General features: G+C 34.2%; 4 protein-coding genes and 1 long non-coding RNA gene across 9 annotated transcripts; 3 read left to right on the top strand and 2 right to left on the bottom strand.

The window, feature by feature from the left end:
- Window positions 1-209: 209 nt before the first annotated feature.
- LOC104702373 (cytoplasmic tRNA 2-thiolation protein 1-like) lies at window positions 210-2727 on the top strand. Of its 3 annotated transcripts, none has more exons than XM_087457100.1 (10): window positions 210-421; window positions 576-690; window positions 900-1042; window positions 1206-1325; window positions 1411-1523; window positions 1625-1717; window positions 1812-1852; window positions 2017-2083; window positions 2166-2277; window positions 2420-2727. In XM_087457100.1, exons 4-10 carry the CDS (start codon window positions 1257-1259, stop codon window positions 2582-2584), a joined length of 660 nt encoding a protein of 219 aa, XP_087313226.1. In that variant the 5' UTR covers window positions 210-421; window positions 576-690; window positions 900-1042; window positions 1206-1256; the 3' UTR covers window positions 2585-2727. The 3 variants fall into 3 exon arrangements, with proteins under 3 accessions (XP_087313226.1, XP_087313225.1, XP_087313224.1); XM_087457099.1 differs by lacking the exon at window positions 210-421 and adding an exon at window positions 427-479; XM_087457098.1 differs by lacking the exon at window positions 210-421 and having other exon boundaries at window positions 432-690.
- A 2768-nt stretch (window positions 2728-5495) lies between these two features.
- LOC104702372 (L-ascorbate oxidase homolog) lies at window positions 5496-9709 on the top strand. The gene is made up of 8 exons (XM_010418225.3): window positions 5496-6033; window positions 6149-6258; window positions 7562-7832; window positions 7983-8082; window positions 8180-8525; window positions 8629-8994; window positions 9081-9159; window positions 9247-9709. The coding sequence occupies exons 1-8, from the start codon at window positions 5893-5895 to the stop codon at window positions 9457-9459; spliced, it is 1626 nt and encodes a 541-aa protein (XP_010416527.1). The 5' UTR covers window positions 5496-5892; the 3' UTR covers window positions 9460-9709.
- Window positions 9710-9852: 143 nt separating this feature from the next.
- Window positions 9853-12661, top strand: LOC104702371 (enoyl-CoA hydratase 2, peroxisomal-like). 2 transcript variants are annotated; one of them, XM_087457101.1, is made up of 11 exons: window positions 9853-10171; window positions 10250-10272; window positions 10383-10488; window positions 10590-10657; window positions 10887-10959; window positions 11149-11188; window positions 11378-11450; window positions 11533-11683; window positions 11838-11908; window positions 12124-12297; window positions 12408-12661. In XM_087457101.1, the coding sequence occupies exons 1-11, from the start codon at window positions 10112-10114 to the stop codon at window positions 12493-12495; spliced, it is 927 nt and encodes a 308-aa protein (XP_087313227.1). In that variant the 5' UTR covers window positions 9853-10111; the 3' UTR covers window positions 12496-12661. The 2 variants fall into 2 exon arrangements, 1 of the variants encoding a protein (XP_087313227.1); XR_015561164.1 differs by having other exon boundaries at window positions 9935-10171; window positions 11533-11742.
- Window positions 12662-12801: 140 nt separating this feature from the next.
- LOC104751509 (uncharacterized) lies at window positions 12802-17016 on the bottom strand. Its single transcript, XM_087457097.1, has 12 exons — window positions 16403-17016; window positions 15957-16176; window positions 15671-15871; window positions 15510-15580; window positions 15232-15394; window positions 14421-15014; window positions 13952-14332; window positions 13793-13868; window positions 13650-13713; window positions 13420-13555; window positions 13213-13326; window positions 12802-13126 (listed from the first exon to the last, which is right to left on the bottom strand). Exons 1-12 carry the CDS (start codon window positions 16741-16743, stop codon window positions 13061-13063), a joined length of 2427 nt encoding a protein of 808 aa, XP_087313223.1. The 5' UTR covers window positions 16744-17016; the 3' UTR covers window positions 12802-13060.
- Window positions 17017-18047: 1031 nt separating this feature from the next.
- Window positions 18048-19543, bottom strand: LOC104702369 (uncharacterized). Of its 2 annotated transcripts, none has more exons than XR_753985.2 (2): window positions 18695-19543; window positions 18048-18449 (listed from the first exon to the last, which is right to left on the bottom strand). It is a non-coding gene; the product is annotated as an uncharacterized LOC104702369 (long non-coding RNA). The 2 variants fall into 2 exon arrangements; XR_753984.2 differs by having other exon boundaries at window positions 18048-18455; window positions 18695-19504.
- Window positions 19544-24051: the final 4508 nt, after the last annotated feature.

The raw sequence follows: 24051 nt of genomic DNA, 5'->3' as shown, positions 1-24051 counted from the left end.
ATTTTAGGATGACCCCAGCTTGACTTCATCCAATTTCGTATTTAGGAAATTTTAATGCGTTGGTATAGAAGAAACATGAAACATGACTCGTCACACATTCGTGACTTAGTGATTGAATGTCATTGTCGTCGACACAATTACTCATAAGTCATAACGTGTAAAAATGGATTAACACAGATATTTATGTTAGATCGATTGACGTATCCTAAGTTTTTGATGGGAACAAATGATTTTCAGTGCCATCATCGTGGGTTCTATATACTAGTATACAGTATATCATAATCTTGTCATTGGTTTTTTTGAAGATGGGTAAAAAAGCCCAATAGGCCCATTAAACTAAAACAATTCAGATACCGAAACCAAACGTCGTCGTTTTATGCATATGACTCCGAGTTAGGTCCTCTCTTTCCGGTTCTAACAGGTAAGTTTTTTTGAATCAGGCTCTGAATTTGGTATCGATTCAATACATGATCGAGCTGGTTCGTTGGCTCATTACTCCTTGAAAAGAATCTTAGCTTCTCAATCTCTTGCTTGTTCTTGTATGAGCAATGATGTTGAGTATATTTGTTTTAAAGATATGCAGAGAGTGCTTCTATGAAGTTTTTGAGGAAGAGATTCACCAAGTCATTGTTCAGAATCGTTTATTCAAATCCGGTGAGCGAGTTGCTATAGGTGCCTCCGGAGGAAAAGGTATTGTCTTTCACATACACACCAATGGATTCTGCTTCAAAAGTTCAAACCTTTGAGAATGTTTACGAATCACTCTGTTTTAGTTTCATGTTATTGGCTATAATGTTTCTCCAACTGCTTATGTTACCAAAGTTATATAGAATACTGTTGGACTGTGGAGATCATCCTTGTTATATCAAGAACTCAAAAAAGTTGGTTCTGGTGTGCAGATTCGACAGTACTGGCATATGTATTATCAGAACTAAACAGACGTCACAATTACGGGCTGGATCTGTTTCTCTTGTCTATTGATGAAGGGATAACGGGTTATCGTGATGATTCGCTCGAGACCGTTAAAAGGAACGAAGTTCAAGTAAGCTTTTGAGTTTTATGTGTCATGTGTTCTCTCTGGAATTCCATTGTTTGTTTTGGTTTTGATGAAAACCATGCTAAGATTGCATTACGGAACATAAGAGTCTTTAAGAAGATCGTTAATGTTGATTAGTCAATTCAAGGATTTTGTTTTTTTGGTCCAGTATGGTTTGCCTCTTCAGATTGTTTCGTACAAAGATCTGTATGGATGGACAATGGACGACATTGTAAAGATGATTGGTCTGAAGAACAACTGCACCTTTTGTGGTGTATTTCGTCGACAGGTGATAGCATTCCCTCTTCACTCAAAAGTTCATCATACCAATCATCTTCTGTTTTATGCCTTCATCTCTTATTGATTTCTTGAAGGCACTTGATCGAGGAGCTACATTATTGAAAGTAGATAAGTTAGTCACTGGACATAATGCAGATGATATAGCGGAAACAGTTCTCTTAAACATACTCCGTGGGGATATTGCTAGGTATATTATATATATGTTTATGGTGATGCTTTTTCTTGGTTAAAATATGTTTCCTGTCTGGTGTCTCTCGATTGATTTGATTTGTAACTTTGTTATTGTAGATTGAGTCGGTGCACATCAATCACTACAGGTGAAGATGGTCCAATTCCAAGATGCAAACCTTTCAAATATACATACGAAAAGGAGATTGTCATATATCCTTTGCTATTAAATTCTTTGTTTTACGATGTCGAAAAAAACTTTTTAACTGTCAACAGAAGATATCGTGAGACCTTAACATAGCTACACGTATGCTTATTTCAAGAAGCTGGACTACTTCTCCACCGAATGTGAGTTGTGCATTTTCAAAGCTATGTAAATTTTTTTTTTCCTGTTGTTAGCTATCACTTGAGCTTGCTTTCGAAGTGGTTGCTTAAGTCAACGGTTTCACTATAAGCTGAATGCATTATCGGTCAAATATATTGGAGTTGATTCATTTTTATTGTGATTGCAGGCATATACTCTCCTAATGCTTATCGTGGGTTTGCACGTGAGTTCATCAAAGACTTGGAAAGACTAAGGTTCTTGTTCAACTTTTACTGGTTATATTTGTCATAACCAAACAATGTAGTAAATATCCAACTTATGTTATATAAATTTCAGGCCAAGAGCCATTCTGGATATCATTAAATCCGGTGAAGATTTCAGAATTGCGACAACCACGAAAATGCCTGAGCAAGGGACATGTGAGCGATGCGGGTATATTTCTAGCCAGGTGAGACTTTGCAAAACAATGACTGCTCTCTCTCTTATACAGCAAGTCATATTTTACATTAGAACTAATATGATGTGCACTGGAGATGATAAAATGTGCTTGTTTTTACTTTTTGAATGAATTATCTTATACAATGATGCAGAAATGGTGCAAAGCTTGTGTGTTGTTGGAAGGATTGAACCGTGGTTTGCCTAAGATGGGCATTGGAAGACCAAGAGGAAACGGAAACGGTGATAATAAACACACAGAGGCTGGATCTACTGCAAAATCTATAGAGAGCAAACAATGTGGATCTCTAGATTTCTAAATTAAGAGAAAAAAAGACGAAGCTAATGAGGTTGTAACAATACCCAGACCGGTTGTGTAAAGAAACACTGTTATACTTAAACCCATTGTTGTACAACATCTGACAAATTTTGGTTTTGCCTCAATGACACATAAGTTTTTGCAGCTGGTTCTCTGATTAATAGTGGTCCTTGACTCCTGGATAGTGATTCTTGAACCAGCACTATTACGCCATCAATGACCTCAACCACTAGCTGAGCAACCTAACTCATTTTCAAGTCAACCTGGTTATCATGAGTAATAATTCAATATTTGAAATTGAAACTTCTATGCCCTGAAACTAAGACTATCCTAATTGGTGTTTGTAAGGGGTTTCTTAGAATTTTTTTAGACCAAAATAATAATAAAATAAGCAACATTCTTCAACAAATGAAAGGGACGTTTCTAATATAAAGAATGTTGGAAACGTTTCTTACTTGATACCTTCCTTTATATTATTAAAAAAAGATTTAAGAAACAAAACCAACGAGGACAATCGAAGTCTAAGACTAGTCTTTCTTCTAAGTTTTTCATAACCAACTTATTCTGCAACTTAATAACTGTGGTGTGAAGCAAATTGTACTGTGTAAAATGCGTTTTACAAAATACAACTCTTGTTCAAGTTTCAACGACACTACGCAACAACTTAAAATAAGTACAAATCGAAACAATGTTCTAAATTCTACGGAGCCTATTATCCGATGAATGTACAATGGATTCGAATGTTGTTGTCCACACATAGAACACTTAATCCATGTGTCGTTATTACATTTACAGTCACCGTACGCGTTTTGTATCTTTTTAGTATTTTTATTTATTCTTGATCTTTTTTTTTTTTTTTTTAGTTTTTGGTATTATACTATTATTGGTGAACTTTTTTGGAAGTGTTGTTCATTTATACAGACCTATCTAGATCAAACTTTATTCCATAATTTAACATGCCATGGGACCCCTACGCCAATTTCAAATTGCTCTGACGCGTCGCTTCCTCACCCAATTACAATCTTTTTGTAGCATTAGTAATTAAATGTTTAATCACTTTACCTTAATTTTTGGATAAAGTAGTTAGTCCCTTTTATTAAAGGTGCTGCTAATGACTCACAACAAAGTATGAGAGTAGTGAGAGGCGATAAATCCGGAATTGTAAACGCATGTCAGGCTAATGTTTTCCTTTTTGATAAGTACAAGTAAGGTTTTCCTCTCTAGTAACTACTTTTTGGATCCATGCACCATATTTTCCTATGTTATTGCCATATGTGTGAGAAATTTCATGAAAATCCAAGAATTGAGAATTATTACTGAAGTTAAAGCCTCTGCCTAGAAATTGAAGTTACAGAAGGAGAACCATTCGAAAAAGCCAAAGAAAATTGAATTGAGCTTCCAAACGAATTTTGATCTTACAATCAGAAAGGGGTCCCTTCTTCATCTTCTAGCAAACTTTATTCAAAGGACATACAATAATAACCTAAAAAAGGATACAATAATATTATTCCTTATTCGAATTAGTTATAAAGGCATATAAATTACTCGTTAAAAAAAAAAGGCATATAAATTACCTTTTTTGTGTGTTATCTTCGTTTCGAAGTTTTTTTTACACTATTGTATACGTCAACTATTGAATCTATTGGAGTAGGTGGTCCGACTATAGTTTTACTAGTAATTCAATAGATAATAATCACACTAGGATATATGTATTCCTGTCTCCAGTTCAATAATTGGAAAGACCTTTCTTCTTATCTTTGGTTCTTTAATGCACATGTACGTGACGTTTTGACTCAAACAATACATGTCGTGAAAGACTCAGCCTCAACTACTGTATATAAAAATTACAAACCGTTAATTGTTTTTCACCAGTAGTCCATAGAAATAATCTCTACTGAATTGAAGATGCCCACAGTTTATTAGAGTGAAATCTTATTACAAGGCAAACAAAATAAATCTTACTACAGATATTTTCCCTTCCAAAACAGTCGGCGGTCAATTAACAACACCAACGATTTTAAAAAGTACAAAAATCCAAATTACAATAATCAAATATATAATTTCCTTATTTACTTTACCACAAATAATATTTTGTTTCTAATTTAATAAAGTAACTAGGAAATATCTCGGTGGTATTGTAAACAATTTTTTCTGAAATTATAATATATCTTATTATTATAAAATTATAATAAAAATTATTATTATATTTTTTTAAAAAGTTATTTTGGTTAAGATGGAGTTATTGGTTCTATGATTTTAATAGATTCGGAAATCTAAACAAAAATAATGTGTTATTCAATCATTGATTTTAAAATATTTATCAAAGTTATGTGTTATTGATTATATGATTTACAAATACTTGTTAAAATCTCATATTATTCATTTAATGATTTATTTTTGGATTTTAAAATCCACATAATCTTTTAGATTTGAATGGATTTGAAAGTGTAAAATAGAAGGATTCAAATCTAAGGATAAAACATATTATTTTAAAATCCATATGTTTTGATTTCCATTAATTATAATTCTATATGGATTTAGAAATCACATCTCCAATAATAACCCCTAAGAGTTGAAAATATTGCAATTGTTTGGTAAATCTACATATTTCTTAATCATATCTATTATATGATAATTTAAAACAATTTGTAAATAAAATAAAAGAAAAATAAGAGAATAATCATAATTTAAAATTTCAACAAAAGCTTTCAAATATAGTTATTAAAATAATTATATTGTATACATAGATAAAAAATCTTAATTTTTAAATTCTGATTGGTTTACAATTAAAAAAAAATAGTTAGTAATTTGCATCTTAATAATTATTTCAAAGATTTTATTATTAGTTTCCAAAAGAATATTATATAAGTATTAGACTAATAAAATCTTTGAAATAATTCTTAATTTCCAAAAAAAATTAGTGAGAGATTAAATATATATATTTTTTTAGAAACTAATAATTATTTAAAAGATTTAATTAGTCTAATATCTATATTACATATTAAAAATGAAAGAATTGGGAACCAAGTTGGCTTGCTTAGCCATGTGGATTGTGGCCGGGGGAGACAAATACAGATTTCCAAAGTGAACACAGAGTCGCTCGTGGGTCCAGCCACCGACACTGACCTTTGTTTCCTTCTCTCTTTATATTCGTTTCCTCTCTCTCTCTCTCTCTCTCTGCCTGCTGTAAAAACTCTTTTCTTATAATACGTGCCGACTCTTCTCTACACAACTCTACAACATTCAAATCTGAATGTAAAGAGAGAGAGAAACATCACGCCAAAAATACCTTTCTTCTATACAAAGAAAATGGCGGCCAATGCCTCATTCGCCGCCGCATTATTCATTGGACTCTCGCTTCTCTTCGCCGTCACGGCGGAGGACCCGTACAGATTCTATGAGTGGAACATTACTTACGGCGATATCTACCCACTCGGTGTTCGTCAACAGGTAATAATAATAACTTCTATCAGTTGCATTAGTTTCACTGTTCTGTTTGGTTTAGTTTATAGATCCAGTTTTTTTTCAAATCTTTGGATCTCTCGTTTTCATTTTTGCGGTTTAGGGTATTTTGATCAACGGGCAGTTTCCGGGACCGGACATTCACTCCGTCACTAATGACAATATCATCATTAACGTCTACAATAGCCTCGACGAACCTTTCCTCCTCTCATGGTAATTATAACTATCCTAATATCTGAAATCACAGTTTTTCAAATCTCATACTATATAACAATACAATTTTTGTCTTAGTTTAATTTCAATATTTAGATATTTGCATTACTAGTATTGAATTATGTCGTTGTCGATAGATAGTGGCTACTGGCTAGGCGTAGTAGTTATTTTTCTCTTCTCGTGAATAGTATTTTTTTCTTTCTTTCTTTCTTGAATAGTGATGTAATAATAAAACGTGCTTTAAATTTTAAAAAAACACCTAAGTACTTAAGATTTGGTTTTGGCCACACCTTATGTCGGATTTGGTCCACGTAACAACTATTTACACACAACACGACAGACGTGATTAGTTGGGTGATTACTGGTTTAATTCAATTATATAGTTTTTATAATTTTGTTTTCGGTCATGCATGGCTATTTAATATGAACAGTGACTACTGACTTCACAAAATTTAAACTTTTTTACATGTGCGAAAATGGGTCCACCTTACCAAATTATTAGCATCTGTATTGGTAGAGATTCAAATGAATCTCTCACTAATATAATATTAGTTTTTTAGTGTTTAGAAATTTGAGAACTTTTGATTAATTTTGTATGTCCATTGGTGTGAGAAATCCAATGAGTTTCTCATTTTTACAATATTATTATTTTTAATATAACATAATATTTTAAGATAATTTTATTTGAATATTTATTTTGTTATTTTGTATTTTATCTTAACATTATTAATATTTTATAAACAAACTAAATTATTTATTAAATATATTTAATTTTATTAATTAGTTATATTTTATATAATATCAACTAATATTACTTAAAAATAATATGAACTACATAATATTATGCAAAATGAAACTTGTTAAATAGCTAGTTTTATTTTATGATTTATAAAAAATAAAAAAATAACAAATAATAACAAATAGACTGTTTAATTAAGATTTTAAATTTTTTGTGGAATTAATTTATTATAACAAATTATAACAACTTAGAAAGTGATATGTGTCACATGAGAGTAATGGATTTTATGAGTTTCTCAAGTTTCCAAAATGAAAAACCTTGAGAATCATTCTCCTTACTTTTTATTAAAATATTATTATTTTTTTCTTATTTATTTATTTTTATTCTGAGAAATTCAGTGAAAACCTATATCAATGCACATGACCCTTTTTAGGGGAAAGATTTACATTTATATTAGTTTTGGGGATAAAATTGATTTCTATAGCATTTGCAGCGGCGAGATTATGAATGCACGATAGTTTCGGGGTTAATTATAAATATATTATTTTTCTGAAAAAAACGCAGGAACGGAGTTCAGCAGAGGAGGAACTCGTTCGTGGATGGAGTGTACGGAACAACATGCCCAATCCCACCGGGTCAGAACTATACTTACGTGCTTCAGATGAAGGATCAGATCGGTAGTTTCTACTACTTCCCTTCTCTCGCTTTCCACAAAGCCGCCGGTGGATTTGGCGGCATTCGTATCCTCAGTCGTCCTAGGATCCCCGTCCCTTTCCCTGATCCCGCCGGAGATACCACCGTCCTCATCGGTGACTGGTACAAATCAAACCACACGGTAATTATCATAACTCTGTTATCTGAATTTCTTAATGAACTTAAAAAGTGTTTACAAATAAGATGCAAAACCTTAAAACAGAGTGAAACAGAGTAGCTTAAAGCAGAGTAACTAACTCCTTAACCGACTTCAACGATTTCGTTTGTGTAGGATTTGAAGGCACAGCTAGATAATGGTAAGAAGCTTCCTTTACCAGATGGTATCCTCATCAATGGTCGTTCAAGTGGTGCTACTCTCAATGTTGAACAAGGTTTTTGCCTCTTCGTCTCATCTTGATTTCTGAATTAAGTCATTTACATACAGTTTTACTGATGATGTGAGTTTCTTCTTTTTTTATTGTTCCTCAGGTAAGACATACAGACTGAGAATATCCAATGTGGGATTACAAGACTCTCTCAACTTCCGCATTCAAAACCACAAGATGAAAGTGGTCGAAGTCGAAGGGACACACACTCTTCAGACTACTTTCTCTTCGCTCGATGTTCATGTTGGCCAATCTTACTCTGTCCTTGTAACCGCTGACCAGCCTCCACGGGATTATTACGTGGTCGTCTCTTCTCGTTTTACCTCCAATGTCCTTACCACCACGGGTGTTCTCCGTTACAGTAACTCTGCTGGTGCTGTTTCTGGACCTATTCCTGGTGGACCTACCATTCAGATCGACTGGTCCTTGAACCAGGCTCGAGCCATCAGGTATTGAATACTAACTGTCCTTAAAAACATTCTTTAAGAAGCTTTTTTTTCGCTGGTTGTGGCCAGTAAAGTTTTGATGTTGTTATGTTGTTGTGTCTTATAGGACTAACCTTACAGCGAGTGGACCAAGGCCGAATCCACAAGGATCGTACCATTATGGTATGATAAACACAACAAGAACGATCAGACTTGCTAGCTCTGCTGGTCAGGTTGACGGGAAGCAACGATACGCTGTGAACAGTGTGTCATTCAAACCAGCAGACACTCCCTTGAAACTCGCGGACTATTTCAAGATTGACGGTGTTTACAGGACTGGAAGCATACAGTACCAACCCACTGGTGGAGGAATATACCTCGACACATCAGTTATGCAAGTTGATTACAGAACCTTTGTGGAGATTGTTTTCGAAAACTCTGAAGATATTGTCCAGAGCTGGCATCTTGATGGTTACTCTTTCTGGGTCGTTGGGTAAGTTTCATCCTCTGATTTAAGATTTTGAATCATTTCTTGATCTTTGATCGCTTTGGACTAAAGATGGTTCTTCTGATACACAGCATGGATGGTGGGCAGTGGAGTCCAGACAGTAGGAACGAGTACAATCTACGCGATGCAGTTGCTCGCTGCACAGTTCAGGTAGATCACATCTTTTTGCATACAAAAGCCATAATGTAATCATGTTTTTGTCAAATGTGAAACATTGGATTAACCATTCGTCTACAGGTATATCCAAGCTCATGGACAGCTATATTGATAGCACTCGACAACGTAGGAATGTGGAATCTAAGATCCGAGTTCTGGGCTAGGCAATACTTAGGACAACAGTTCTATTTACGTGTCTACACACCCTCGACTTCTCTCAGAGATGAATACCCAGTCCCAAGGAACGCTCTTCTCTGCGGTAGGGCAAGTGGTCGCCGCACCAGACCGCTTTAAGCATGCGGTTAGATAGAGAGATGAAGGAGAGAGATCATGGTCAGCCAAACCAGCTGACTGACGCGTTCTATGAAGCGGTTTCTTGTTTTATTCATTCTTCATTTTGCTAATGAATGAAATTATAAAAGAGTGTATGGGTATATCAGTTTGTAACGATCTCAGCTCGAGGTCTCAATTCTTATATTCTTTCTTTTTCTGTGGAGCAAAACTTTATTCAAATATATATAGAATTCTATAGTGTCATCGTAAACCATTCCTTATTCACAACAAATAGTGTTACAGTCTGATATGATAGGAATCTTCAATTGACAATTCCAAAATATTTCCCAAGCTGGCCAGCTGCAAAAACAGGGGCATTCCGAGAATCGAACTCGAGACCTCTTGCACCCAAAACGAAAATCATACCACTAGACCAAATGCCCAATATAGTTAATGATGTACTAATACTTATGATCAAAATTAATAGTCTTGATATGTGACATTGGATAAGACAAGAAAAAATCTTATCCTATGTAATAAAAGCATTGGGATTTGCATTTTTCAATTATTTGAAAAAAGCCGACGTCGTTTTAAAGGAAACGACTTGTCTAATAAAAGTGACTAAAAACACTGAAAGGAGAAAAAGTCAGCAAAGCTCTGAACCTGATCGGAGATGGCGACAAGTGATTCTGAATTCAATCCTGATCTCCTTCTCGCTCACAAGCTTCCCGAGGTTTGATTTCTTCTTCTCCCTATCTGATATTTACTTTGATCGAGACGAACTCACTCTTAATTTCTTTTCCCCTCACAGACGCAATACACCTATAATGAAAGGTTCGCATCTACTACTCTTGTAAAATGGATAAACATGGTAGAGAACGTCGTGGGGGAGATTAGGAAATTAAAATTTATTTGGGATGTTTTACTTTGTGTGTATAAATTAGAGATGTTGCAATCTATGCTTTGGGAATTGGTGCTTGTGGCCAAGATGCTGTTGATTCCGATGAGCTCAAGTTTGTGTATCACAGAGATGGTCAAGATTTTATTCAGGTATCTTCAATGATTGATCTGGATCTTCTTGTGACTGTTTCTAATTTTTTTTTTTTTTTTTTTTTTTGAGTAATCCATGTTATTTTGCTTTTAAATTATAGGTATTACCAACTTTTGCTTCACTATTCACCCTTGGATCTATGACAAGACTGAATTTTCCGGGTTTTAAGTAAGCACAATCTTCTGTCTTGTATATATTTGATGTCTTGCCACTTTGTTGTAAATTGGATTTGTTTCAAGTTCTGAAGTTCCTCAATTGCAATTGGCTTATTGAATTTTCATACTAAGTGTTCCACTATATTAAAACTGTATATCAATCCCTGTCATAATTGAATACATAGAATATGTGAATTAAGGATGGCAACTGTCATGATGTTGTTGTTGTTTCTTGTCTGCAGATATGATCCTAGTCTCTTGTTGCATGGACAGCAGTACATAGAAATATGCAGGCCATTACCTTCCAAGGCATCTGTAAGTACCTTTTACGTGTATAATACGTATATTCATAGATGTTTTTGCTGTGGGATTTTCACTAAGAATCGTATCTTCATACTGGATTATTGTTTTAGCTGTTTCTGACTTTTTGATTGGCTTCTTCTTCTATATACGAAGTGGCCTTTGCTTTATTTTTCTGAATTGTTGTTGTTCATGTTGATGCAGTTAATTAACAAAGTAAGCCTTGCTGGATTGCAAGATAAAGGTACTTGTCAGTTGTCACTACTGTTTGTTTGGTGTATTGAAAAATTAGGTTTCTAATATTGTAACTCCAAGCATCTAACTATCCCTAATTTAACAGGTGGAATATTTGGTCTTTTACTGTTATGCATCCATATTGTAGGCATTTGAATTTGATCTTTTTTTTTTGTTGTCTCTCATGACAATCTTGTAGGTAAAGCAGCTATCCTTGAGATAGAAACCAAAAGTTACGAGCAAGGGTCAGGGGAACTGTTATGCACGAATAGGTAAGAACGTCTCTGCAGGTACTTATTCTGGGAAATTTTGCCTTGGAAACTTATGAACTAATCCTGAACTTACTCTCTGCAGGACGACAGTATTTCTAAGAGGTGCTGGCGGTTTCTCAAATTCTTCTCAACCATTTTCTTACAAAAATTATCCAAGTAACCAGGGTGTAGCTGTGAAAATCCCACAAAGACAACCTTTGACGGTTTGCGAAGAGTGCACCCACCCATCACAGGCAAGTTGATGATGTAAAACTTGTTTGGATTTGGAAAAAGCAGTTCTAATTTCATTGAGGTGTACTGGTGATTTTCATTTAAGTTGTTTATGTTCCCTTTTGATTGCCTACTTGTTCACACTATCTAACAATCTTGGTTTATATCTCCTTGCAGGCATTGCTTTATAGGCTGTCTGGTGACTATAATCCTCTGCATTCAGATCCTGAATTTGCAAAACTTGCCGGGTTAGTGTACCCCTTATAAGCTCTTTTGTTCTAAACAAGTCTTGTTATTTGATATTCAACAGGTTGAAATGATTAAAATTCATTTTTCATTGTATGACTTGGACATTACATGGGATAATTGGGTAGTAGTCACCACTGAAATGTTTCTCCTTTCTTTCTTTCTAAAACTCGCACATTACTTACTTCCCACACGGCTGACACTTGTTTCATTGAAGATTCCCTCGTCCGATATTGCATGGGTTGTGCACACTAGGTTTTGCAATCAAGGCAATCATCAAGTGTGTTTGCAAGGGTGACCCAGCCGCTGTCAAAACCATATCTGGACGATTCCTCACCATTGTTTTTCCTGGCGAAACTCTGATAACCGAAATGTGGCTTGAAGACTTGAGGTAGAATTTGTTTTCTCTCTTCCGTGTATTTTTCATTGGCAGTATATCACACAGAATATCAATAGGCACTTTTATATGCAAATCTGAGCTTAGCTTTCATGTATTAACAGGGTTATATATCAGACGAAAGTGAAGGAGAGGAACAAAACTGTGTTATCTGGTTATGTTGATATACGCGGCTTATCTTCATCGCTTTAAAATTTTAAGATCCTTACATAGTTATACTGTCCATTTACGGAGTGCCATAATGTTGCAAAGGCGACAAACGTTTCATAATGCAATCAGCCATTATATGAACTGGTTTTCGTTCCTAAATTATGTACTCTTCGATGTCGGTCACGATTAATGAAAATTGTTGACTGTATCGTATGTATTCTACTATAAATGTGGTAAAACGCAAAATGCCAAATTGTTTAAGATGAAGCAGCCAGGGATATTTTGCGGTTGCCATAACAGACTCTAGCTCTCTCTTATGAAAGCCACATAAACCGAGCCAATCTCAAATATTCAACTGACTGCTACATTTCTGTTCGGGATTTCGAAAAGAATCTGTTCAATACAATCCTCATTACGTTACCCACTCTTAAGTCTCTTCTACCCTAATTTTGGGTGTCAAGCATAGAAGGGACATCATAAACTGGACCGTAAAGCATGAATGTCAAAAGAAAAACTGAAAAAATGTGATCTTGTTTATGTGTGACTCGTACAACCTTTTTCGGGACAGAACTAGTTGAGAAATTGCCTGTAGGTAAGGGACTTTGTTTTACTCGGTCCATGAAGCATTCACCATCTTTGCCATGAATGCATACCGATCAGCTGCCTCATCAATCTGTTAAAAAAAACCTCAAATTTTTTCAGCCACGATTGAATGTATGTAAATTTGTAAAGCATTACTAACGTGAATTTTGTTATTACCATTTTTTGAGTTGGACGACCAGCTCCGTGCCCGGCCTTGACTTCTATACGACCAATTATGGGGTTTGTCTGTGGACTATTCTCTAAGCTTGTGCACAGCACGTGCTGAACCGTCTGCAAATGTATACGGGAAGAAGCGTTTAACTTTAAGCTGCCTCCTTGAGAGGAAAAAAACACAAGAAAACAGAAACAAGACAGGGGACGGACCGCAAGCAACTTCAAAGAGTGAAGTGGCACAACTCTGTCATCGTGATCAGCAGTCAGTAACATAGTGGATGGGTACTGAACTAGATGATCACTTTGTTGCTCCCATGGCCTCTTCACATTGTGCAGAGGCGAGTACCTTTTTCACATTCACATCCAAATTGTAACAAAAATCAGCATTGGGAAACAATTCAACACAACATCCCATACATATCATATACTGCTAGACTTACTTTATAAGCCAATGAAACTCCTCTTCATTCTCGGAGCAGCCATAATCAGAAGTCCAGGCATGACCTATGCATGCAAAACATCTCATGAGTTAAAGAACCATGAAAGACAGCAGATATGAAGAAAGAGAAATAATTGAACTCACCTATGGTGAACTTGTGAAATCGTAACATGTCCATGACGCCCACATGAGCCAAAGCACACCCAAAAAGGTCTGGTCTCTGCAGAATTAAAATTATGCATAAGTGTGCCAGCTATATAAAAAATAAAGATTGCAAATTCTAAGCTTTATAGATAGACTTACCTGGTTTATGCAAGCACCAACTAAGAGTCCACCATTGCTGCCACCTTCAATACACAGCTTGCTCGGTTGTGTATAACCAGCAGACACGAGGTACTCTCCCCCAGAAATAAAGTCATCGAAGCAGTTCTGCTTTTTGGCAAGTGAACCTGCTTTGTGCCATTCCTCACCATACTCCCCACCACCCCGGATATTTGCAAAGCAGAAAACAACACCGAGATGCTTGCTAAGCACAATGCGGCTGGCACTGAATGACGGTGTTATGCTTATGTTAAACCCACCATATGCATAGAGCAAACATGGGTGTGATCCATCAAGCTTAATATTCTTTTTCGCCACAATAAACATTGGTATCTTTGTTCCATCCTTGCTGGGATAGAAGACCTTTAAAGAGGACCAGAAGCCACTTCAACATATGCAAAGCAAAAGCAATTTTGAAAGAGTAGGAAGATGCTGTTAGAGAGCGTGTTACCTGAGTGGCTTGAAATGCTTCCCTATCAAATCCGGGTACAGTAACCTCCCGGAATACTTTAACTTCTGGAGATTCATTGGCTAAGTCACACTTGTAAATCACACCAGGAGTGAGGAAGCTAGTAAAGCTAAAGAAAAAGCTATTGTCCTTCCGACGAGCAGAAACATCAGATACTGAACCAATATCAAGAGGTAATTTGTGAAGCAAGGAACCAGATTTCAAGTCTCTAATTTGCAGAATGTGCTTTACATCACTCATGTAGCATGCGACCAGTTGATTCCCATTGACTGCACAAGCTGATGCTAGGACATCCTTCTCGTGTTCTTCAACAACATTAGTCCAATTGTTTGGTTCCTTTAGATCAACCCGGACTAATTTGTACTTAGGGGCATCTTTATTTGTCAAGAAAGTAAACAGAGTCTCATCATTAGAGATAACACTATATTGCGCGTCAAAATTGTCAACAAGCTTAATGAATGGAAGAAAACTGCTGCTTCCTCTGAAACTCTGAAGACCTCCTGCAAATGAAGTCATGTCGCAGTAGTATAACTTGTTGACAGGGTCACAACCCTCGCTAATGCTCATGACTAGGTACTGCATGAAGAAACAACATGATGTGATTCAAATCAGGAACTAAGAATTCAAGTTCCAGATAACGAATCACGGATCTATGAAATTAAGTAACATGACAATCATATAAAAACCGGAAAATGATTAAAAAGGGTTTTCTGGTAGCATTTGCAGAAAACAAAAAGGGTGAGATGTACGTGCTTAAACGAAGTTAACCCAAGATAAGAACAGGTTGTGTTACCTTCCCATCATCAGTGACTTCAGCGCCGAACAGATACTTAGGATTCTCGTGATCTCTCCAGCACAAGATATCTTGAGATTGATCGGTGCCAAGAAAATGGTAATACAGCTCATGATAAAGGTTAGATTTCGTCTCCGTGCCAGCATCGATATCCTCTCCTTCTCTGCAAATCAAATTGTCAGAATAACTAAGTTTTTTGAACTGTAATGTAAAGGCTTCTTCCAACACATCGGGTACGTCTCTTAAGCCAGAAATCAAGTATAGTATACATGACTTACTTGGGAGCTGGGTAGCGACCATAGAAAAATCCTTTGCTGTCGTGCGTCCACGTAATGCCGGTAAACTTAACCTGTTCACCCGAGAGGAAACATGAATATATCAGAATAAATCTTGATGGTAGAACTTTACTGATAAATCAGTTCAATGTAAAAGACCAAACCCATGATAAAGTATCAGGCTCCACTTTCTTGTCCTCGATCTTCATCAGCTTAATTATCACCCAGTCGCTACCACTAGCACTAAGACCATAGGCCAGATACTTAGCATCCTCGCTAACAGAAAAGGTGTTCAAAGCCACTGTTCCATCATCACTAAGAGTATTCGGATCAAGCAAGACCTCTGGCTCAGCATCGAGATCATCCTGAACTCAAAACGCAATCAAATTCAATGAAAAATCTAGATGTATATATACTGATACACAAATGCCATGTCTCTCCAAGAAATACCTGCATATAAAGCACACTTTGGGCCTGTAACCCGGTGTTATGGAAGTAAAAGTACTTATTCCCTTGCCTGAAGGGTGAATCGTAACGCGGATGATCGATAAGTTTGGTTATATTCTGACGGAGCTTATCCTTAGTTTCGCATTTTTCAAGCACAGAATCTGTCAATTTCACTTGGTTCTCCACGAATTGCTTCACTTCTTCAGCATCAGGATCCTCTAACCTATCGAACACACACAAATCCAGAATGACAAATTCAACGCAAAAAAAAAAAAAAAAAAAAAGGATACAAAAGCATAACTAAATTGAATCAAATCCACAACAATTTTAGGAAGGTCAATCTCAAAGTCAAATCCAGATTATATTGTTCTCAGCTGGAGCTATGGAGAGCTATTACGAAACCTAAACGAACGAGAGAGAATTTTACAGATGGGAAACGAACACTTTACCAACGGTACGGATCTACGATCTTGACGCCGTGGTAGTCATCGACGACGGAATCATCACGACGGGAATCAGGATAATGTAACCGGTCGCCCAACGCAGAAGAAGATCCCATAACCGCGGAGCTCGAACAACAACGAGAACGAGGAAGAATAGTAACAACAGACTTGTGGGTTCGATGATTGGAGAAGTTTTTTTCGCTAATGAGAAGAGAAGAAGAGGAGAGAGACGATATGCGACGTGAACGTGATGATAAGGTATTTATACGGAGGCGGCGCGTGATTGTTGGGACAGTTACAAACGCGAAAACGTGAGAGCGCGCGTGACTTGCAAACGCTGTGAGCATCGGTCTTTCAAGTCTTCAGTTCTTTCTTTCCTTCTTCACCGAGTTTGCCGTTAAGTCGTCGTTCTATCAAATAGTATTTTATAGATAGAGATACCAAAATTTAATCATATATATGTATTTTTTTTAAAATATCTGTATGAGTTTTTGTTGTAGTGGTTGTTTTTTTTTTTTTTTTTGTGTTAGGAGACATTGCAAAAAACTTACCCAGTCACAAACTGTATCAATACTAGAGCTAATGTAAAACTTTGGTATATCATCTTTGATTATAGAGATAAGGTTATCAATACAAGATATGAAACTTTTTACCAAAACTATGAATATCATCATTTGTTGTGGATGTTTAAATGTGCTATATATTAAAGCCTTTGGGCCTAAATCTTATCATATAATGTAAAGTCCATATTCAACAAGCTTGAGGCCATGTATACATTTGTGAAAAAAAAACCTTTGAACTCTCCTTTTCTTTTTAAGAGTCGAAGTTACCTTAAATGTATAGTAGTAGAAACAGAGGCTTTTCACCGTTTAAGAGGAAACTGAGTTGAAAAAAAAGAACATTTTTACTTTTGCTTTCTTGAAAGTAGGTTTTTGAACTACTCCATTTGTTTTCTTGAAAGTATATATACTTACGCAGAGTTTGCAGAATAATAATCATACGCAACACACACTACAGAACTTACGTACAGAAAAATAAATTATTGGAGTTTTTGTGAATTGACAAAACAAAGCAACTTTGACCACTTAACGAGAACGGAAATTTGAGAGTCACGCGCATATAAATAAATAAATACGCAGAAAAAAGTTTTGGAGATTTTGCCTTGAAAGGATAATTTAAAATGCTACTGACACACTTCCAATGATGAGGCTACTAGGGAAAGGTTTTTTTTGTTGAATTTTTATTTTTATTTTTTCTTTGACGTGAGTGAGTTGTAAATTTTCAAACTAATGGTAAAGTTTTGATCTATATATATACCTTGATTTATTATCCTCATAGGCGCATCAAAGACTTCGAGCACTATAGTTCTACTACACTTCTGCTTATATATAGAATAATTATAGTCAAGTATAGGTCATCTAATTAGGTTATTTTCTCTACGTCAAAAAATCCAATAATCGTAAACTCACACAAAAATTGATGTAACCAGGAACATTTTATCAGATTGAACTTGATACTGGTTTCATTTATCCGCCATAGAAAACAACAGTTAGTTTCTTGGTTAATCTAGTGTAAGATATATATATATATATATATATATACAAAAGCTTTTTTTCTTTGTACCATCTAATCAAAAACTGACATAAAGAAGTCCCCAGCTTAATTAGATCATATATATAGAAACCTGATCATATATAAATGCATTTACATTCCAACTTGAAGGTTGAACTTGATTTTTCGTATACCATATTGTCAGACTGAACACATGTATATATAACATCAGAAGATAGAAACATGCAATTTGTACTTATAAACAAAATAACCACATACTATAGATATAGATTCCAACTTAAGGAAAAGAAGACATCATCATAACATTGTGTGGGCTTCACTTCAAGAACATAAAAAGGAAGAGTAAATTCTCCTTTTCATTACCATATTCTCCTGTGATTTCAATCTACCTGTACCTTTATTGGGAGTCATGGGTCCTCTTACTTTATGAATAGTTTACCTTTCCTAGATGATGTAAACGTCTCAAACGCCACCACTATTCCTAAACCTCACATTTGTCAACGCCGTTGCAAATTAGAAAAGATGAAGAGTTCTTAAGATCAAACGTTTTAAGTGTTTTACAATCAAATGCGAATGTGCTGGGGTCAATCATATCAGAGTCTCAACAAAAGAAAGCATTAAACTTTGGGAGATAGATCAAGTCAAAAGAGATAGAACTGCCAAGTGAGAACAAGTAAATGATCACATATGAATAAATAAAAAAAGTTAGTAGATTCGAGATAATACCTACTATTCTTCAAACCTTAATATTCATCGGGTGATCTTGAATACATCATGAGGGGTTTTACAAAGAAACCCTAACAGATCTCTATTGGCAGTATGCCCACCTCCCCTTCACAAAACACAACGAAATTACGTATACCCTTAATACACACATATACAGGATAGAGAGAGGAGGTGGACAGAATGCCAAAGATCTCTGTAAGAGACTCTTTTGTCAAAACCTGCATGACCAAAAAGGTTAAAGATCCAAAAAAAATCACTCATTTCCTTTCTGTCAAATGTAAAATGGAAAAGGGTTTTTTTCTTGAGGAGGAAAAAAAGAGAGAGAGAGAGAGAGAGAACATTTAGATGAGAGAGAAGCGAACGGTGAGAATATTTATGAGATTGAGAAAGAGGCAGATGGGTTTCTCTTAATGATGGTGATGTACAGTTGTTGTTTTGTAGCAGAAAAATTATGAACCAAAGACTTAAAAACAAAGAATAAAAGAAAATTAAAAAAAAAAAAACGAAACCCTAGCTAGATTCTGTTGTCACAAAGCTACGGAGAAGATCGAACAATAATGTATAGTCTCGAGAGCTGGAATTTGTGTGGATGGGTTTAATCAAATGAAAAGAGATATACTATCAAGTTTTTAAGATTCGGACTTGAAAAGACATAAGATCTAACAACTATGAACAGAAACAACAACAAAAAAGAACAGTGAAGAAAGAGATTAATTTGGAAGAAACAAAATGAAAGTAGAAGAAACTCAAAAGTTTTTCTCGGGAAAAGAAAGTAAATAACAACAAGCTCTTTCCTCTCTCTCTCTCAATAAGTTTTCTTCTTTTCCAAAGAGGACCAAATGATAGTATAAGCCAAAAAAACCCAATAAATTTCTAGGGATTTTATTAGGAAAGCAAAATGTCAAATTCAACGGGGTTCTCTTTTACGCCTACGACCTACCGTTCATTTTTCCTTTATTCAACTTTTTTTCCGGACCACAACATTGAAACGGCACCATTTTTAATTGACTATGGTTTAGTAACACTATGAAAATTTGCTCAAAATTATAGAAAACCAAAAAGAATTAAAATTTGAAATAGACTTTACTTTAGAATTTATATGTAGATAGTCGAATGAACTCGAATCAAACAAAGACTTTTAACTAGTAGTGATTAACAAAATATTTCTGTACTTTTTATTATGCCACGACACGGATTTTGTTAATCAGAATCCACATTTGCTAACTCTTAACTCACCCATAACAATCATTTATTTGATCACATGTTCTATAATAAAAGTTGTTCTATTGGAGAGAAAGCGATTTCTATTTGCTTGTGAATTAATTTTTTTAGTATATATATAATATATCTTTAACACATGTACGTAATATGGAAATTAAAAAATATGTAAAAAATATATATTTGTTTTAAAATGTAGTATATTATTATTGAGAGTCATGTAAAATTAACAATATCTGACTTCCGTTCGTGTGAAGCAACTTCCAATTGATGGGTCCATTTAAAACTCCACCATGGAGTGGATTGCAGAATCCTAGGCTCATGGATGTAGTATAACACCATTAAAGATTATTTCAAACTTTTGACCTAGCTAAATTAACCATCACTAAAATAAATTGACGAATATTCAAGAAGAAGGTCAATCTCTCTTTTTTTTTTTTGGTTATCTTACTTTAAAGTTTAAACACCAAAAAAAAGAAAAAAACAATTGGAATGACATCATTTTATTAATACTATATAACAAAATCATATTTTCCCTTCTGTCGACTGAGATGTCGCACTCATCACTCCCACAACCTGCAAAGTCTCATTTATTCCTTTGTGACAATTTGTTCTTTGTTTTTCGGGGAATTGTTGTTTTGTTATTTTCTTTTTGTAGTAGTATTATTTTCTCATAAACGGGAACAAACTCCAACAAAAAAAAGGAGTTAGTATTATTCATTCGGTAGTGTTGACGAGAAAACAAATATGCATGCCTTGCGTGCATTAATTGCAACAACTCATAATTCTTCCCACTATTTATTGCCTCAAAATCTACCACCCCCATCTAACTTTCTCTCCATTGAATTCTCCACATTTCACCAAAAAAAAATCTTAATTTTGTTGGCTTTGTAAAGGTAAAAATGATAATAATTTTGACTTAATGTTGTTTCCATTATAAGAGTAAACGAGTTACAATATTGCTTCCAAATTAAAAATATTATATTTTCGAAACAAATATTATGCCAGAAATTGAAAAACAAATGGAGTATTGTTACACAGTTTTGTTTAAGAAGTCAAGAAGATTTGCCGGAACTACCGGTTTGACTGACAAAATAGGTTTCGTATTTACTGTTTCTGTTTGGTTTAGTTTCGTATTTATTGACAACAGAGAAAAGACATAAACGATTTTTTCATCTAACTTGATATTTTTAGTCTAATTCCAATTTATTGTTATTGACTATGAGATGAACTAAAAAACGATGGTTTTGTCGCATAGTGAAATTGTCAGTGGTATGATTGAATCATTTAGGTAAGAAATGGCTTCAAATTATACTTTCTCGAATATCACCATGTCCATGCTATCGATTTATACACATGTCTTGATATGTTTTCTAAAAGTTTATAATAAGAGAAGACGTATACTGTATACATACCGTCACACAGACAAATATATGTATATGAATAAATTTCGGATTATATAATTTGGCGGTCGGTATATTGTAATGCCGTCAATATATATATATGATAATACACATAAGTTTATTTTAATGTTTTTTTAAATGTTACCTTCCCTTTTTATATGTTTTAAGATTTAAGACATGAAAAAATGAGAACTTGACTGTAAAAAAGGTCAACACTTTTGGTTCCCTTTTAGAAAGGCTTTTTTTTATTATGCATTCTATCTTCCGGACATTTTATTTTCTTTTAGGTTGAAAGATTCTTATGTTTTTCTTCTGTCAAAGTTAATTATTTTATTTTAAAAGGAAAAACACTTATGGGTTTTAATTTGTTTGTTGTGACATGGATTCATTTTGTTTAACATATATATATATGGATCTTAGATAAATAGTGTTGCAGCATGTTTATATACATATATAATTCGTTTAACGCAAAGCTCGATGCATGGACAAATGCTTTTTACCCCACCGCATGATTGCCTAAACTGATATCGTATTCCGTTAATATAAATACCAATTTTATATTACTATTATCTAACAAAAACTAATTTATGTACTTTCAAATGTATTTTCTCTAATTAAACTATGAAGAGGTTTCAAAAAAGGCAACAAAAGTTTTAAAAAAAAAAAATGCAGGGATAGTTGGTAAACTATAATTGCGAGTAGTGACTTTTATACAGAAAGAGGAGCAACCGTCGATATACATACACTATTAGCTTTGTTAGCGTCGTATCAGTAGTGGAAAAGTTACATTTATAGCTACAATTTTGATTAGAACTCTATAGGTCTCCCCGGAGTAACTTTTGTTTTTGGCTATTGTTCATATTCGTCGTGGTTTTACATTTATAGCTACAATTTTGATTAGAACTCTATTTTTGTCAATGTGTTTATATTTGTTATGGAAAATTTACCATTAGATTCACAGTTTCACACCCATAGGTCCATAAAAGACGAACCGAATGCATTAATGAAGACGACTCTAACGCCCTACAAATCCTGGGCTTGACTTGCAATATAGTGTTATACAAGTATACAACATATCTAGATTGTGACTTTAGCATTAGAATTCTTTGCTTGTGATTGTAAAGTCAAAGCTTTTTAATACTATGATTTTGTTTGTGTAAAAACACCATTCCACCATTATATATACATGATATCAGTGATGGCCATAATTGTTTTTAAGATACGAGAGATTTTATTTTGAAATAAAAGCAACTTGACAATGTGTAATTTGAAGTAAATATATTAGGATTCGTTGTTCTTAATAATAGATGTTTATTTATATTGTAGATAATTTTTTTATAGCATGCATATTTGTTTTTTTTCAAACTATCATTTAGAAAGCGGGTTGGGTACATTTAAAACCCCATCATTTACAACTTATTTGTGACTCATTCGAAAGTATTATATATATTCTTTTTTTTTTAAAAAAAACTTGTAATATTTTGAGATACAAAAAGAAAAGATATATACATATTTTTAGAAAACCGTTAGAAGCCAAAATTCTTTTGACTATAACTGTTGAAATTTTTGCAAGATTTGATTTTTGGAATATATGATAAGACCAGAAAATGCAATGTACTACTGTTGAAATAAAAAGCAATGTGATATATTCAACCTGTTTTTCTTTTTTTGGTCAAGAATCAACAAAAAGTTACTATAATTATACGCTTTTATTTTTTAGATTTGGATAATTTTTTAAACAAGAGTGAGACATGAAATTGGAAAATGTGTAATTAGTAGCTAAGTCGCACTTTAACACTGGTAAATTGTAATAAAAGGTTTAGAATAGACAGGAATTTACTCACAGTTTAGCCAAGTTTTTTTTTTTTTTGATAAATCCCTTTTTTTCACTTTTTTCTTATGCAATATGCATGCGGGACATTTCTATCTCTCATGCTCATCATCACCATCATTTCCTCCGGATTAAATTGAATAATTTCTTATAAAATCATTATTAATTTTCTCTAACTTCCGGTTAATAGGTTTTATATATTTTCATAGTTTTCTTTATACTTGGACTATTATGTTATACGGTCTGTAGTCTATTACGGTCTTTAGTTCTGTACTTATATTCTCCGTGGGTGTGTTTTGAAACTTGAAAGCACAACATGATATGTACCAGTAGCAACGCATCTAGTAGCTTTATAATCCATGACCATTAAAAAATTCAGAAGAAAACAATTTAATAACTTGAAAGATCTAGGAGACCTTCTATGAACAGAAAGATCTTTTTAGCACAGCATGTTCACGTGAAGCCAGAAGGTGTTCATGATTGATTCGATTTTGTTCTTTTTATGCAGTTCCCAAAAAAAATATATACTACTTGGATTTAAACATCAGCCCTTAGTCAAAATATATAAGAAAATTAGATGGAAAAGACAGTGTTAGTAAAAAAAAGGTATTGGGGTTTTGTTGTTAAAAATTCAAAACAAAAATGATGAAGTCTTATGACCATATATATAATATACACAAACACACATCATCTACTTTATAAGATCTCTCTGCTCGTCAAGTCCTAGTCTAGTGGCCACCAATAGTAATGTAATATACACACCCATGTTTTTTACTCTTTTGACCAAGGAATAGCTAAACTTGAGTTTTCTAGAACATGCTTAAAATAAATGAGTTTTTTTTTTTTTAATAGCAAGTATCAATTTATCTTATCAACAAACCCTAGCTAATGTCCATTATCATCTG

This window comes from Camelina sativa, chromosome 7 (assembly GCF_030686135.1).
Source record: "Camelina sativa cultivar CO46 ecotype springtype chromosome 7, ASM3068613v1".
Classification (NCBI taxonomy): Eukaryota; Viridiplantae; Streptophyta; class Magnoliopsida; order Brassicales; family Brassicaceae; genus Camelina; species Camelina sativa.
Note: the sequence above shows the minus strand (reverse complement) of the source record. Positions and strands in the feature narration are given on the sequence as shown.